Source organism: Oncorhynchus nerka, linkage group LG11 (assembly GCF_034236695.1).
Source record: "Oncorhynchus nerka isolate Pitt River linkage group LG11, Oner_Uvic_2.0, whole genome shotgun sequence".
NCBI classification, from domain to species: Eukaryota; Metazoa; Chordata; class Actinopteri; order Salmoniformes; family Salmonidae; genus Oncorhynchus; species Oncorhynchus nerka.
This window is the reverse complement of record NC_088406.1, coordinates 66,858,472-66,874,613: the sequence shown is the minus strand read 5'-3', so window position 1 is coordinate 66,874,613 and position 16,142 is coordinate 66,858,472. Positions and strand designations below refer to the sequence as shown.

Genomic DNA, 16,142 nt, shown 5'->3' with positions numbered 1-16,142 from the left:
AGGGAGATACAGGAGTCCCATCTCCCAAACAGCTGGAAAGGCAGATGAAGGCTGCAACTGATAACTGATGAAAATGCATACACCCACTGTTTTTATTTAACCTTTATTTAATTAGGCAAGTCAGTTAAGAACAAATTCTTATTTACAACGACAGCCTTGGAACAGTGGGTTAACTGCCTTGTTCAGGGGCAGAATGACAAATTTTTACCTTGTCAGCTCGGGGATTCAATCTTGCAACCGTTCGGTTACTAGTCCAACGCTCTAACCACTAGGCTACCTGCCGCCCTGTAAGTCACTCTGGATAAGAGCTCAAATCTAAATGTAAATATGAGTCAGCTATGTCATCTTCAGACAAACCTGGCTAAACTATTTTGACGTGTACAGTAGTGTGTGATAGAGCAGGGATGCTAAACCGAAATTGTAGACAAACCGACAATACCAATCACTTATCGCAGGCATTTGGCTGATAGGCTACTTATTGTAATGAACGATATGCCTATGAAATGTGAAGATTGAAATGAAATGAGTTTTCGAATGTGACTATGCATAGATAATAAACAGAGAGTAGCAGCAGCGTAAAAGTGGGTTCTGGGTAGCCCTCTGATGAGCTGTTCAGGAGTCATGGCTTACATTTACATTTACATTTAAGTCATTTAGCAGACGCTCTTATCCAGAGCGACTTACAAATTGGTGCGTTCACCTTAAGACATCCAGTGGAACAGCCACTTTACAATAGTGCATCTAAATCTTTTAAGGGGGGTGAGAAGGATTACTTTATCCTATCCTAGGTATTCCTGAAAGAGGTGGGGTTTCAGGTGTCTCCGGAAGGTGGTGATTGACTCCGCTGTCCTGGCGTCGTGAGGGAGTTTGTTCCACCATTGGGGGGCCAGAGCAGCGAACAGTTTTGACTGGGCTGCACGGGAACTGTACTTCCTCAGTGGTAGGGAGGCGAGCAGGCCAGAGGTGGATGAACGCAGTGCCCTTGTTTGGGTGTAGGGCCTGATCAGAGCCTGGAGGTACTGAGGTGCCGTTCCCCTCACAGCTCCGTAGGCAAGCACCATGGTCTTGTAGCGGATGCGAGCTTCAACTGGAAGCCAGTGGAGAGAGCGGAGGAGCGGGGTGACGTGAGAGAAACTTGGGAAGGTTGAACACCAGACGGGCTGCGGCGTTCTGGATGAGTTGTAGGGGTTTAATGGCACAGGCAGGGAGCCCAGCCAACAGCGAGTTGCAGTAATCCAGACGGGAGATGACAAGTGCCTGGATTAGGACCTGCGCTGCTTCCTGTGTGAGGCAGGGTCGTACTCTGCGGATGTTGTAGAGCATGAACCTACAAGAACGGGCCACCGCCTTGATGTTAGTTGAGAACGACAGGGTGTTGTCCAGGATCACGCCAAGGTTCTTAGCGCTCTGGGAGGAGGACACAATGGAGTTGTCAACCGTGATGGCGAGATCATGGAACGGGCAGTCCTTCCCCGGGAGGAAGAGCAGCTCCGTCTTGCCGAGGTTCAGCTTGAGGTGGTGATCCGTCATCCACACTGATATGTCTGCCAGACATGCAGAGATGCGATTCGCCACCTGGTCATCAGAAGGGGGAAAGGAGAAGATTAATTGGGTTGGGGGTAGAGGCTGTTGGTTAATGGGACAATTGATGGCTACAACCATTGAACCAATAGTAGTAGTTTAAATTATATATTTTTTAACTGTTGTGCACATTGTTATAAACGTATTGTTCTATTTATAGTAATCGCATCAATTCAGGCAATTTATCAGGATATGGATTTTTGTCCATAATGCCCAACTCTAATGTGTGGGTAAGTGTAGGTATATTTAGTAAGTGTATATTGGTTATAAAGAACTATCGGGAGTATGCAGAATAGTGAGTTCAGATGTGATGTATACTAGAGAGTCTCAATGAAAGTCTTGTAAAAAAAAAGTTGTGTTTATTAAACATTTAAAAAAGTGTTAAATACACCATACGAAAACCACACATACAGGTCTCAACTAAAAATCTGCCTGAACTTGATCAACTGCATTCACTTTCTCATTAAAGTAGTATGAAACAGGCATTTGTGAACGTATAGCGTACACAGTACAAACACAATATGTAACAGACTTTAGGCTCATACAGTATATGCCTTATGTATTCCACAATGGAACTTGCACTTCAACACAGTTGTAGAAATTGACCCACTCCTGCTGTTTACTTTGTGCATCTACTTTCTCACTGAGTCTAATGCAGGTTTTGATCTAAACATCATAAGCTATTGAGCGGAATGGTTACTTTCTAAGTTATGGAGTAGAATGTTTTTTCTGCTGGTGTATCCTGAGGTAGCTCCTCTCTGAGAACCTCTTCCCGCAGTGCGTACAGGTGAAAGGCCTTTCTCACACGTGGACCTTCAGGTGCATCTTCAGCTGCTGCTGTTGGGAGAACCTCTTCTCACACTGGGGGCAGCTGTAGGGTTTCTCCCCTGTGTGGACCCTCTGGTGCCTCTTCAGGTCTCCAGCCTGGGCGAAGCGCATGTGACACTGGGTACAGCTGAAGGGTTTTTCCCCCGTGTGGACCCTCTGGTGCCTCTTCAAGTTGCCAGCCTCGGTGAAGCGCATGTGACACTTGGTACAGCTGAAGGGCTTCTCCCCTGTGTGGACCCTCTGGTGGATCTCCACCTTCTGGGGGCAGCTGAAGCCTTTGTTACAGAACATGCAGAGGAACCGTTTCTCTTTACTATTGCCTGATGTGACTCGCCCTCCCTGAGCCTGGGCTCTCGCCCTGTCGTTTGAGTTCAATTCCTGATCGAAAAGGATGCTTGTGTGTGAATCTGAAGGTCCCATCGATGTGGACAGTAGGTCACAATCCCTGAACGCGTGTAAAGGGGAGTGGGTCGCGACATTAACATTCGTCTCTATACTTTCCCTGTAATCTAAGAAATCTCTGCCCTGTGAGTGTCCATCTCCTAGGTGACTATCTGCATTCCATGTGGGAGGAATGTCGCCCTCCACTTTCACAGTTACTTCATCTACGACCAGATTCTCCCCTTTCTTATCTAGGCACCCTTCAGAGTATATACTACTACTGTACTGGATCCAGTCCCCTCTAGACAGATCAGTCTGTGTCTCTAAACCCAAGGATATGTTGCCAGGGTCCATCTCTGTAGTGTAAGAACAAGACAGATCATCACCACCAGTGTCTAACGTGTCACCATCTCCACGGGAATGACCCATCCTCTGGTTCTGGTGAAATACCGGTAAATACTCTGACCCAGGAGCAGGAGGACAGCCCAGTCTCCCCGGCCCCAATCTCTCTGGGTCTGATCTGCGGTCAGATCCTGGGTGTAAGAGCCTGTGTGTTACAAGTAAAATCTTGGTGTCGGTCTCTGACTTGAGGACAGTGTTCAGCGTTCCATTGACCTCCGTGATGCTGCGTCGGATCCTGGGCTGCGCTGGGGAGGTGGAGTGGTCCTCCGTGGCTATAGGGGGCACTCCAGCCGCTCCAGTCTGGATGTCTCTGCTGTGCTGTGGGTCCTCCTCTCCTTCAGACCTCTCCTGCTTGACCCCAGGACCTGCATTCTCTGCATCTGCTGGCTGACACAAGAAGAGGGGAGGTTATTTAACTGGTACATGAGTTCAATTGGATAACAACGTCATAGGGAAGTCTCACAATCTCCTCTATGGCAGATAAATAAGGATGTACATGAATATCTGAGGGGAGCCTTTCTGAAATAAACTGGCCACATTTGATGTAACACTATTACACTAACCTCTATCCTGATAATGTGCTGGGTTGAGGTTCCACTCCCCTCATTAACAGGGATTGGTTGGTCATCTCTCCATGTATTGTGTCCCACTGGCTTCCTGTGACCTCCCGCGAGATGTCCTTCACCTGAGAAAATTATTGGGGGGAAAAGAGGTGGTTAGTTTAGATACTGTCAATGCTCAATGGTACATTTTACACTATTGACTGTTTTGACTGTCTAGAATTGGCAAGGATGTAAGGTAACACTTCTCATAACTTCTTGATATACTATTTATAGATTGATTGATTATGTTCCATGCATCACATTGTTTTAATTTAGTAAATAATTAGAAATACACTAAATCATGAATCTGGTTAGAATATGACATTGTGTCTTTGTGCAAGAAAGCTAAGTAATCAGGGGAATTATTGCATACTATCCAAAAACTGACCAACACCCAATTCTGGTTAACCATTATGTGGTTAACCAACCTGGTATCAGAGCATTTTGTAATATTCTGTATGTAATTCTGAGACACTTCATTTATTATGACATGTTACGTTTTGTATGGTATGTATTCATTTGTGGCTGTCCATCAGCCATTTCATATGACATTTTACAAATTACACGTTACGAATTTGCTAAACTTACAGTATGTTACGAATTTGCTAAAATGTATGAAATGTTATGAATTCTATCTAGGTGCCTAACGTTAGCTAGGCTAGGGGTTAAGTTCAGGAGTTAGGTTAAAGGGGTAACTTAGGGGAAGGGTTAGCTAACATGCTAAGTAGTTGCAAATTTGCTAAAAAGTAGTAAGTAGTTGAAAAGTAGCTAATTAGGTCAAATGCTAAAATTGTCCTTGAAGAAATTCAAACTCGCAACCTTTGGGTTTGCTAGACGTTTGCTTTATACGTCCCGACCATCGGTCTTATGTAACTATACCAAACATAACATTTCATACTAATTTTGAGTGTGTCGGATTTGCATTTACAATGTTACGTCTAGTCTATGAAACCAAGCTGGGATAATGCATCTCAAGTCACACATGCACAGAGGGGAACGGGTCGATAGACCCTGCAGCCTCGGACTTCTGCTAATTGTACCTCTTGCCATTCCTCTGTATCGATCGATGATCTTGCCACTACTGGGACGACTGGCGAGGACGCGCTCCCGTTCCAGTAGCTGTAGTTTCCTCCGCAACGCCCTGTTTTGTTTTTGGCTTTGAGAAATGTCCAAACGAAACACTGCATAGTCGTCGTCTACGAGTTTACAGATCTCTGCCACGGCTGCATTCGCTAGAACCTCCATAATGGAGGCTATTTGAGTGTGAAAAACCACACCGTTAAAATTAGCCATTGTTAGCAGCTAGCTAGCGAAGAGTTAACGTTAACTAGATAACAAACATCTATCAACCAAGTTCTGTCTCCAAAGCGAATTAAACACTACCTGGGGTAAGTATGTGATGCTGTGAAGGTTTTGAATTCCAGAATGTTAATAAACGTCTAAATAACAACAATAAAAACGCTAACGTGTATATTTGTCTTGGTCATTATTTACTTCCGTTTAATTCTTATTTGGTGGGGTTTTAGGGTGGACTACATCCAGACAAAAAAGGTGTATTGCCGCCTACTACTGGATTGGGGGAAAATTTTGAAAAAAAATCTACAAATCTTTCAAACTGACTTGCCTAGTTAAATAAAGGTTATATTAAATACCTTTTAAAAATCGTGTGGGTGTATACCAATCTCAACCACGAAAAAAGAAATACAAAACAAAACAGTAAGCCTCAGTTATTCAAAATACAGAGTACTGCTCAAGCCAGTACTCTGCGCAGAATATGCGAAATTGCCACGGGGGGTGAGGGGGACGTGTCCCTCCCGTTATTCAGAATCGGTTTATTTCCAAACATCTTATTCATCCATTTTGTTTTTAAGCATTAGATGACCTGGTGTTACGGTGCATTGATTATTTAGACAGTTTAAAGCCGTTATTTTTGTGTTTTTTTGCCCAAAGTTTACCTTTAAAGTAAGGGCCAGATCGACATTTACTGGAGGGAGGAAAAATAGGGGAGGGTTGTGTTTTTTTTTATTGGGCACAGGGAAGGGTAGTGCGTTTCCCCCCCTGGTTTACATTTACTCTTCTGATCGCATTTTCCCTATACAAATGGCTTGACTTACTTTTGATATAATGCTAATAATTTTATAAACGTTTGTGAGGGTCTGGTATGGTGGCTATTATTAAGCTTTAGCTACGGCAGGCCTATGATATGAAGGCAATGCGCCCCGGCATTCCAACTGACTCCGACAGTTGAACTTTAGGTGAGGTAGACTATTTCAGGCCTTCCAGAGTTACTCCTATAACTTAACAATATAATGCTGATCTTCATAAAAAGTATTTGGATCGAAAATGAACAAATGACCCTCCTTCTGTACGTCTATATGTGTATAGCAGTATGCCACCGGCATATCTCTATATATCTTGGATTAGACATAAGCTTCTCTTCCTTTATATATATATATATATATATATATATATATATATATATAAAAGGAATATATGTATGTATATATACAGTTGAAGTCAGAATTTTACATACACCTTAGCCAAATACATTTAAACTCATTTTTTCACAATTCCTGAAATTTAATCCTAGTAAAAATTCCCTGTCTTAGGTCAATTAGGATCACCACTTTATTTTAAGTATGTGAAATGTCAGAATAATAGTAGAGAACGATTTCTTTCAGCTTTTATTTCTTTCATCACATTCCCAGTGGGTCAGAAGTTGACATATACTCAATTAGTATTTGATAGCATTGCCTTTAAATTGTTTAACTTGGGTCAAACATTTTGAGTAGCCTTCCACAAGCTTCCCTCAATAAATTGGGTGAATTTTGACCCATTCCTCCTGACAGAGCTGGTGTAACTGAGTCAGGTTTGTAGGCCTCCTTGCTCACACAAGCTTTTTCCCACAAATGTTCTATAGGCTTGAGGTCAGGGCTTTGTGATTGCCACTCCAATACCTTGACTTTGTTGTCCTTAAGCCATTTTGCCACAACTTTGGAAGTATGCTTGGGGTCATTGTCCATTTGGAAGACCCACTTGCGACCAAGCTTTAACTTCCTGACTGATGTCTTGAGATGTTGCTTCAATATATCCACATAATTTTCCTCCCTCATAATGCCATATATTTTGTGAAGCACCCCCACAACATGATGCTGCCACCCCCGTGCTTCACGGTTGGGATGGTATTCTTCAGCTTGCAAGCCTCCCCCTTTTCCTCCAAACATAATGGTCATTACTGCCAAACAGTTCTATTTTTGTGTCATCAGACCAGAGGACATTTCTCCAAAAAGTACCATCTTTGTCCCCATGTGCAGTTGCAAACCATAGTCTGGCTTTTTTATGGCGGATTTGGAACAGTGGCTTCTTCCTTGCTGAGCGGCCTTTCAGGTTATGTCGATATAGGACACATTTTACTGTGGATATAGATACTTTTTTTACCCGTTTCCTCCAGGATCTTCACATGGTCCTTTGCTGCTGTTCTGGGATTGATTTGCACTTTTCGCACCAAAGTACGTTCATCTCTAGGAGACAGAACGCGTCTCCTTCCTAAGCGGCTGCGTGGTCCCATGGTGTTTATACTTTCGTACTATTGTTTGTGCAGATGAACGTGGTACCTTCAGGCATTTGGAAATTGCTCCCAAGGATGAACCAGACTTGTTGAGGTCTGCTGATTTATTTTGAATTTCTCATGATGTCAAGCAAAGAGGCACTGAGTTTGAAGGTAGGCCTTGAAATATATCCACAGGTACACCTCCAGTTGACTCAAATAACATCAATTAGCCTATCGGAAGCTTCTAAAGCTATGACATCATTTTCTGGAATTTTCCAAGCGTCGTGAGGGAGTTTGTTCCACCATTGGGGGGCCAGAGCAGCGAACAGTTTTGACTGGGCTGAGCGGGAACTGTACTTCCTCAGTGGTAGGGAGGCGAGCAGGCCAGAGGTGGATGAACGCAGTGCCCTTGTTTGGGTGTAGGGCCTGATCAGAGCCTGGAGGTACTGAGGTGCCGTTCCCCTCACAGCTCCGTAGGCAAGCACCATGGTCTTGTAGCGGATGCGAGCTTCAACTGGAAGCCAGTGGAGAGAGCGGAGGAGCGGGGTGACGTGAGAGAACTTGGGAAGGTTGAACACCAGACGGGCTGCGGCGTTCTGGATGAGTTGTAGGGGTTTAATGGCACAGGCAGGGAGCCCAGCCAACAGCGAGTTGCAGTGACAAATAAACTGACAAATAAAATCGATCAATCCAAACTGTGCAGTGGCCAATTGATTCATGGAAAGAGACATTGGTTACAAAACACCAAAAAGTTTCATGAGATTCAGAGATCGTCAAGCCAAGCCTTCGATACTGGGTAAGCCTACAAGGTAGGGAGGGATGTATTTTCTGTTTGTCGAGATTGACATAGTCTATTTATTGTGGTGTTGAAAACGCAATCCATGATATTTTAGTGCCTGAAATAGGTATGCTTTGTTTATTGGTTGTGTGGTGCATTGGCACAGAAACATGTTCATGGAAAATTTGTTGTATATATTCTTTATTCAATTATAAAAATGGCATCACAATATTGAAAATCAGATTTCCCCTAGCTGATTATTGACATATAATTACAATATGAGTGATTAATTAAAAAGTATATTTTCTTTGTTGGAATGGTGTGGGCATACCCTAACAACAGACACAGCCTGGATTCGAATCCAGGCTGTATCACAAACGGCCGTGATTGGGAGTCCCATAGGGACAATTGGTCCAGCGTCATCCGGGTTTGGCTGGTGTAGGTCTTCATTGTAAATAAGAATTTGTTCTTAACTGACTTGCCAAGTTAAATAAAGGTTCAATTAAAAAAATGTATTTTTTAAATGGTGTGGGTGTATACCAATCATGAAAAATATTCATTGATTTTTTTTAAATTCTGGGGGTTTGGAGGGGCCTTCCACTTATACTGTATTTTCAAAAATGTCAGCTAAATAATGGTTCCCAGATATCCCCTGTGTACATCTCAAGCCACACTGCTATGATTTCTCCCCGTTGTGGACACTCCTATGTCTGATGAGGTTACTCAGGAAGGAGAAGCTCTTGTAACATAATTTGCACTTGAAGGGCCTCTCCTTGGTGTGAACAGTCTGGTGCTCCTTCACATAGTTTGCTTTAGCAAAGCGCTTCCCACACGTGGGGCAGGTGTACGGCTTGTCATCGTCCGTCCTAATGCTCGGTCTCCCACGTTGTGACCCAATGACACCAGAGGAGGTAGAAGCAGGAGCCACCACTCTCAGGTGGTTAGTCTTTGAGCTCCCTCCTTGAGCCATTGTTTGGGTGTTGTTGGGATTATGTGCTGTGCTATAGGCTAGGTCCTTCTTGTGGTAAATGCCCATCCTGAACCTGTCTGTATTGGTGGGGTAACCATGAGGTAACTGAGGAAAGCTAGACCCAGGTCCAAGCTTTCTATGAACCCATTCACCAGGCATTAGACAAGACCCTGAAGGAGAAGACAGACCTGCTGATAGACTACCACCAGGGGGGTCTCCCACCACTCTCTGTGAAGGCTGAAGCCCAGGAAGACCTGCTCTGTTCATCATGGATACTGTGGTGTTTGTATCATAAGAACAGGAGGGTCTATCTTTATCAGCCCCAGGCCCTGCTACATCCCTGCACTGAGACTGTGAAGAGAAGGGTCTGGGCTGCAGACTGGATCCCTGACTGGAGCCTCTGTCTCTCTGATGACCACCAGGACTGAGGTTGTTCAGTCCACCTGTCCACTGGTTGTGTTCTGTGTGGTGGTGGAGTCTCTGTCCCTCGTGGTTGGGTCCCGTTTCCGACTCAGGAAGGAAGAGCGACAGATCCTGATCCAGAGTTCTGATCCGGGGCCAGGGTTTGTGATCAGCCACATCAGAGGTCCAGTCTCTCCCGCAAGCAACACCGGATATCAGCAGGTCCTCATGGACTGCAGACTGCAAACACAAATACAACAGAAAAGCTTAAAAGGTTTAAATAAGAAATGATTTCCTGTACACACAGAAACATGACATTATAAAATGTTTACCACAGTCAAGCCCATCTCTAACACTGTGATTCAAGTACCTAACAATATGGAGCCATTGGAGTTTATTATAAAATATGGCCATGTGTGTTGATTCAAGAATGAAGTATAATGTTTTGGTTTGACTGAGATAAGGGAAACACAGTCCCAGAATTTATATTTTGTTTTGTCAGTCAGAACAGAGTCAATTTTGTATTTAATTTCAACATGGTTTCAAATGGTCATACACTTACATAAAGAACTGAAGTAGGGGAGAGTGTTTGTTTCTAAGAAACCATACACAAAATGAATCATGTGACCAAATATTTAGGAAGAGGTCATCATTTCATGGTCCATGCTCTCTGATATCCCTTGGAAGTCCCAAATCTGATGTTACCCAATTGAAGTTGAAATTTAAAATGGGTGAGGTTAGGGTTTAGGGTAGGGAAGTCCAAAGGATTCCAGATAGCACTAACCATTATTTCATGGAGTCTGTGAAGGAAGACACCACATTGAAAAAGTGGTAAGAAAGCTAGCAAATTTTTGTTTGTTTTAATTGTTGTTGTAGTTTTCATGACGCTTGTATCTAAACCAAAGTAGATTGTTTTATACATTATTTGGGGTCTCTATAAGCTTCAACATGAGGCCCTAAACATGGCATGAAAGTGCATCCTTGGAGCTATTTGGGCTAATATAGTAAAAATGTATGCCTTGGGGTAAGTTGAGCCAATGGCCACCATACCCCATACAAATGATGATTACATTTAGTCAGTTTTATGCACAGTATTTTTGCAATGTGCAATGCATATAAACTCAAGATGTGTTTTTATTGTTACAGAGCAGACATCATCATGCCCTGTATGTACAAACGGAAAACAAGCAGGGGTCTAAACCCCAAGAACGTGAGAGAAGGGAATAAGTCCATTGGAGCGGCAGCAAGAGATGAACAAATAGACTGAATGACACCGAAGAGGTACATTGACAAAAAAATAACAACAAACATGGACCTGTGTGAAAGAGAGGCTATGATAGAGTAGCAGAGGCACCAATGTCTTATCTGATGACACGGAGTCTGAGCTTGCTAAACATATCAAGAAACTTGCGGACCGGTTTCATGGGCGTAGTAGGCTCAAATGCAGAGAACATGCCTACAAACTGGCACACCGAAACAACATCCCTGTCCAAGACAACTGGTCAAGAAATGGAAGGGTAAGTGATATCGAACAGACAGATCTACTGTATACATTTAAGATATACAATATACCAACCACATTCCGTTAATTAGAACTTTGACGACCACCACCATCACCCACTGTCACAGGAAACTATCACCGACTTACCCCAAGGCAGTTCAACTTACCCTGTCCCAAATGCTCAACTTACCACATACCTGAGGGAAGTTGTGCCAAGAGACCACTTTTATTTTTGGACAAGCTATGTTTTCAAAACTGTAATGTTTACATGAATTCTGATTATTTCCAGGGATACAGAACATCCTGAAATATATGTAGATATTTTTGTTAGAAAGAATACTATATTTCCCTTGACGTAGTAATGCTGATTGTAAAAAATGACCCAGAATACCCCACTCTCCCCTACTTTTATTGCACAAAACAATACCTGTGACTAGAATAACTTTTCTCACTATGGTAACACTTTCCATTTTCTGTAAATCTGGTACCCTCGCTCTGATAAAATGAATGTTAGAATACTTTGGAAAAGGTTAAACATTACACACATCTTCACTACTCCATGTCAAGTAAACATGAATTAAGGCAATATAATTTCCTTATTTTAAAACACTACCATCAAACAGCAGGTCAGGGTTGCCACCTTTCATCAGTTAAGCATTTTTAAAGACACACCAACCATCACCATATCATCTACTCTGTCCAATCATACAATACATTCAAAATCAACATAATTAGTTACAAAACAAAAAAAAACATAAAAAGTTACAAAACAAACAAGTACTACATAGAAAGATGTGGATTGTGGTGTAAGAGGATGACAGAGGCTCATCTAGTAGGAGACTGTTGCTGATTACTGCCCAGGTGTGGTGGCCTCCAGGCACTTACTGCTGCCGATGCATCACCCAGATGGGGGCTACACATTCGGTGGTGGATGTTCCAGCCTACCTACAGAGGAGGAAGGGGAGCTGTGAACTGCAGAGACAGATGTGCCTGATAAAGCTCCGGGCCTGTCTGACTGATGTGTCTCCCTCCCTGGCTGTACCATTGACGCTGCCTCCAATCAAGCTACACCTTTACTGAACTGCATCATCATCTAGCTGTGGAAGACCCTCTCCCATGAACTGCCAGCTCCCTTGTTTTTAAAAAGTAACAGATTATGTATGAAAAGCTCTATATACAGTTGAAGTCGGAAGTTTACATACACTTAGGTTGGAGTCATTAACATTTGTTTTCAACCACTCCACACATTTCTTGTTAACAAACTATAGTTTTGGCAAGTCGGTTAGGAGATCTACTTTGTGCATGACAAGTAATTTTTCCAAAAATTGTTTACAGACAGACTATTTCCCCTATCATTCACTGTATCACAATTCCAGAAGTTGACATACACTAAGTTGACTGTGCCTTTAAACAGTCTGGTTCATCCTTGGGAGCAATTTCCAAATGGCTGAAGGTACCACGTTCATCTGTACAAACAATAGTACGCAAGTATAAACACCATGGGACCACACAGTGATCATACTGCTCAGGAAGGAGATGTATTCTGTCTCCTAGAGATGAACGTACATGGTGAGAAAGGTGCGAATCAATCCCAGAACAACAGCAAAGGACCTTGTGAAGATGCTGGAGTAAACAGGCACAAAATGATGTATATCCACATTAAAACGAGACCTATATCGATAAAACCTAAAAGGCCACTCAGCAAGGAAGAAGCCACTGCTCCAAAACCGCCATAAAAAAGCCAGACTACGATTTGCAACTGCACATGGGGACAAAGATCATACTTTTTGGAGAAATGTCCTCTGGTCTGATGAAACAAAAATAGAACTGTTTTGCCATAATGACCATAGTTATGTTTGGAGGAAAAAGGGGCAGGCTTGCAAGTCGAAGAACACCATCCCAACCGCGAAGCACGGAGATGGCAGCATCATGTTGTGGGGGTGCTTTGCTGCAGGAGGGACTGGTGCAATTCACAAAATAGATGGCATTATGAAGATTTTTTAAAATTTTACCTCTATTTAACTAGGCAAGTCAGTTAAGAACAAATTCTTATTTTCAATGACGGCCTAGGAAGAGTGGGTTAACTGCTTGTTTAGGGGCAGAATGACAGATTTGTACCTTGTCAGCTCGGGGATATGAACTTGCAACCTTTCGGTTACTAGTCCAACGCTCTAACCACTAGGCTACCCTGGCGCCCCAAAATGAAAATTATGTGAATGAAAATTATGTGGATATATTGAAGCAACATCTCAAGACATAAGTTAAAGCTTGGTCACAAATGGGTCTTACAAATGGACAATGACCCCAAGCATACTTCCAAAGTTGTGGCAAAATGGCTTAAGGACAACAAAGTCAAGGTATTGGAGTGGCCATCACAAAGCCCTGACCTAAATCCCATAGAAAATGCGTGGGCATAACTGAAAAAGCGTGTGCGAGCAAGGAGGCCTACAAACCTGACTCAGTTACACCAGCTCTGTCAGGAGGAATGGGCCAAAATTCACCCAACTTATTGTGGGAAGCTTGTGGAAGGCTACCCAAGACGTTTGATCCAAGTTAAACAATTTAAAGGCAATCCTACCAAATACTAAAAGCTGAAATGAATCATTCTCTCCACTATTATTCTGACATTTCACATTCTTAAAATAAAGTGGTGATCCTAACTGCCCTAAGACAGGAATTTCTTACTAGGATTAAATGTCAGGAATTGTGAAAAACTGAGTTTAAATGTATTTGGCTAAGGTGTATGTAAACTTCCGACTTCAACTGTAAATAAATATATTATTATTATTACTATTCATGGGCCGTGTGCATTTTTTGCTGGTCTATGGTGAGGTAGCTCCTCTCTGAGAAATTCTTCCCAGTAGTGTGAACAGCCTTTCTCCCGTGTGGACTTTCAGGTGTATCTTCAGATGGTGCTGGTGGGAGAACCTCTTCTCACACTGGGAGCAGCTGTAGGATTTCTCCCCCCGTGTGGACTCTCTGGTGCCTCTTCAGGCTGGACAAATGGGAGAAACTGGCCCGGTAAAGATGGCAGTCAAACTATTTCTCCCATGTGCATCCTCTGGTGGATCTCCACCTGTTGGGCAAACGGAACTTTCCCACAGAACGAACACAGGAAGCGCTTCTCTTTGCCACTAGATCTACTGATGGCATTACTACTACTGTCATTTGTCAATGGGCTTGTGTAGCCATTTAGTGTTGAGGCACTGGCATTGTCTAAGGTCTGGTTTAACATAAGGGGAGTGTGAGGAGGATGAAGGCCAGGGAGTGTCTGTGTTGTCGCAGGGTCCATGTTCCAGTTGATAGATCCTATAGAAGGCAGGCTGAAGGCAGCACCTGTTAGGGGGTTAACCTGAGGCGCCTTCAGTCTCTCTGAATCACAACTATAGAAGCAGGACAACGCATTTCTAGCCCAGTCTGTGTCTGTTCTCTTTCATTGCATATGGACACCTCCCTGTCCTAGCAGACTAAATCTACACCTCACCCTGGTCTCAGCTAGTCTGTTGTCATGGAGACTAAGTTCGGTTGTTGTTTTGTGTTCGTCAGTCTGTTTCTGGTTGTGGTTAACAGTGTTGTTCCCCAGCCCAGAGATGAGGACGCTGTCCCATCCACTGACCTCCACTATGTCACCTCTGGTCCTGGCCTGCTCAGTGATATCGTCCCCTGGGCCCTTGGCTGCACCGGTCTGGGTCTGGGAATCCAAGACGGCTCCCCAGTCTCCTCTGTTTGCCTCCAGCCAATCACCTACAGGAAGAGGTTACAAAATAAGACTTTACAAACATGGCAGAGAAAACTCTACATGTGAAGTTTTTTTTTGTTAATTACCATGTCAAGTTCATACATTTTAATGTGTGTTTTTGTATGTAAACATAAGTTGTATTGATTTCATTTTATGAATGAGAAAAAAAAAAGAAAAAAAAATAGCCAGGCGCATCACTATTCCCATTGAATATCTATTACTGTATGTAGGCTATATGTATTTCTCTCTTACCTTGCTCCCCCATCTTTAGTCCACTCAGCAGGTCAATGTTCTCTGGTCCATCTTCTATTGTCTCCTCTTTGACTATCAACAGATCAGGCTTCCCATCCTCCATGTCTACTGACTGTAAGAGATACAGAGTGAGAGGATGTTGGATCAAGAAATCTGATATGAGCACCCTGCTATGGAGCATCTTCTGATGGTCAATGAGGGATTGCTATGAGTATAGTCTCGCATTGCCATAAGTTCAAAATCACATCGTTGTCACGCCTCCCTTGAAGGTCTGGATAATTTTTGTATTACAAAAATGGTTTGAATGGGCCACTTGCTCCCAGGGGCAAGATTCTGATTGGATGTTACAGTTCAAGAACCCTCGCCCAAAGCCCTGTTGAATGGGTGCTGTGTGTTGGGGTAGTGATAATGGAATTGATATGTTTACATGAATGATTAGAATATTCCACCCTGAAACCATATAATTGTATGAAATTGATTATAGTCAGTAAAATTATAATTAATGATGTGTGTAGTTTTAGTCAGAATTAGGGTAAAACAATATATCTGTACAATATATTGTTTATAGTATCTTAAACACAGACTGTCTGAGCAAAATTCAGTGCCAACCTGGCTAGGCTGGGAGATTGGGAGAGGGCAGGGAGTGCTTCTCACAGTCTCCCTAATCTTGGGGGAGGACAGGGAGTGCTTCTCACGGTCTCTCTAATCTTGGGGGAGGACAGGGAGTGCTTCTCACGGTCTCCCTAATCTTGGGGGAGGACAGGGAGTGCTTCTCACAGTCTCCCTAATCTTGGGGGAGGACAGGGAGTGCTTCTCACGGTCTCTCTAATCTTGGGGGAGGACAGGGAGTGCTTCTCACGGTCTCCCTAATCTTGGGGGAGGACAGGGAGTGCTTCTCACAGTCTCCCTAATCTTGGGAGAGGACAGGGAGTGCTTCTCACAGTCTCCCTAATCTTGGGGGAGGACAGGGAGTGCTTCTCACAGTCTCCCTAATCTTGGGGGAGGACAGGGAGTGCTTCTCACAGTCTCCCTAATCTTGGGGGAGGACAGGGAGTGCTTCTCACAGTCTCCCTAATCTTGGGGGAGGACAGGGAGTGCTTCTCACAGTCTCCCTAATCTCGGGGGAGGACAGGGAGTGCTTCTCACAGTCTCCCTA

At 43.4% G+C, this 16,142-nt stretch overlaps 2 protein-coding genes across 3 annotated transcripts in view; both read right to left on the bottom strand.

Annotated features, from left to right (window-relative positions):
* Nucleotides 1-1,918: 1,918 nt before the first annotated feature.
* On the bottom strand, nt 1,919-5,299 carry LOC135574045 (zinc finger protein 184-like). The gene is made up of 3 exons (XM_065024837.1): nt 4,835-5,299; nt 3,756-3,877; nt 1,919-3,579 (listed from the first exon to the last, which is right to left on the bottom strand). Exons 1-3 carry the CDS (start codon nt 5,085-5,087, stop codon nt 2,383-2,385), a joined length of 1,572 nt encoding a protein of 523 aa, XP_064880909.1. The 5' UTR covers nt 5,088-5,299; the 3' UTR covers nt 1,919-2,382.
* Nucleotides 5,300-8,306: 3,007 nt separating this feature from the next.
* The window catches only part of LOC115137555 (uncharacterized), a 33,871-nt gene continuing 26,035 nt past the window's right edge, over nt 8,307-16,142 (bottom strand). Inside the window, exons 5-8 of one of the 2 annotated variants that reach the window (XM_065024825.1) lie at nt 14,987-15,098; nt 14,612-14,739; nt 11,881-11,940; nt 8,307-9,734 (exon numbers count right to left, since the gene is read on the bottom strand). In XM_065024825.1, the coding sequence (XP_064880897.1) occupies nt 8,799-9,734; nt 11,881-11,940; nt 14,612-14,739; nt 14,987-15,098 (1,236 nt within the window). In that variant the 3' untranslated portion in view covers nt 8,307-8,798. The remainder of the gene's footprint in view (nt 9,735-11,880; nt 11,941-14,611; nt 14,740-14,986; nt 15,099-16,142) is intronic. The other variant, XM_065024826.1, reaches the window with a different exon arrangement.

Excerpts from the sequence above, each read along its gene's own strand:
- LOC135574045 (XM_065024837.1), bottom strand. The coding sequence starts at position 5,087 with ATGGCTAATTTTAACGGTGTGGTTTTTCACACTCAAATAGCCTCCATT. Across the intron at positions 3,878-4,834 it reads ATACAGAGGAATGGCAAGAG|GTGAAGGACATCTCGCGGGA; the intron begins GTACAATTAGCA and ends TAATTTTCTCAG. Across the intron at positions 3,580-3,755 it reads AGCACATTATCAGGATAGAG|CCAGCAGATGCAGAGAATGC; the intron begins GTTAGTGTAATA and ends TTCTTGTGTCAG.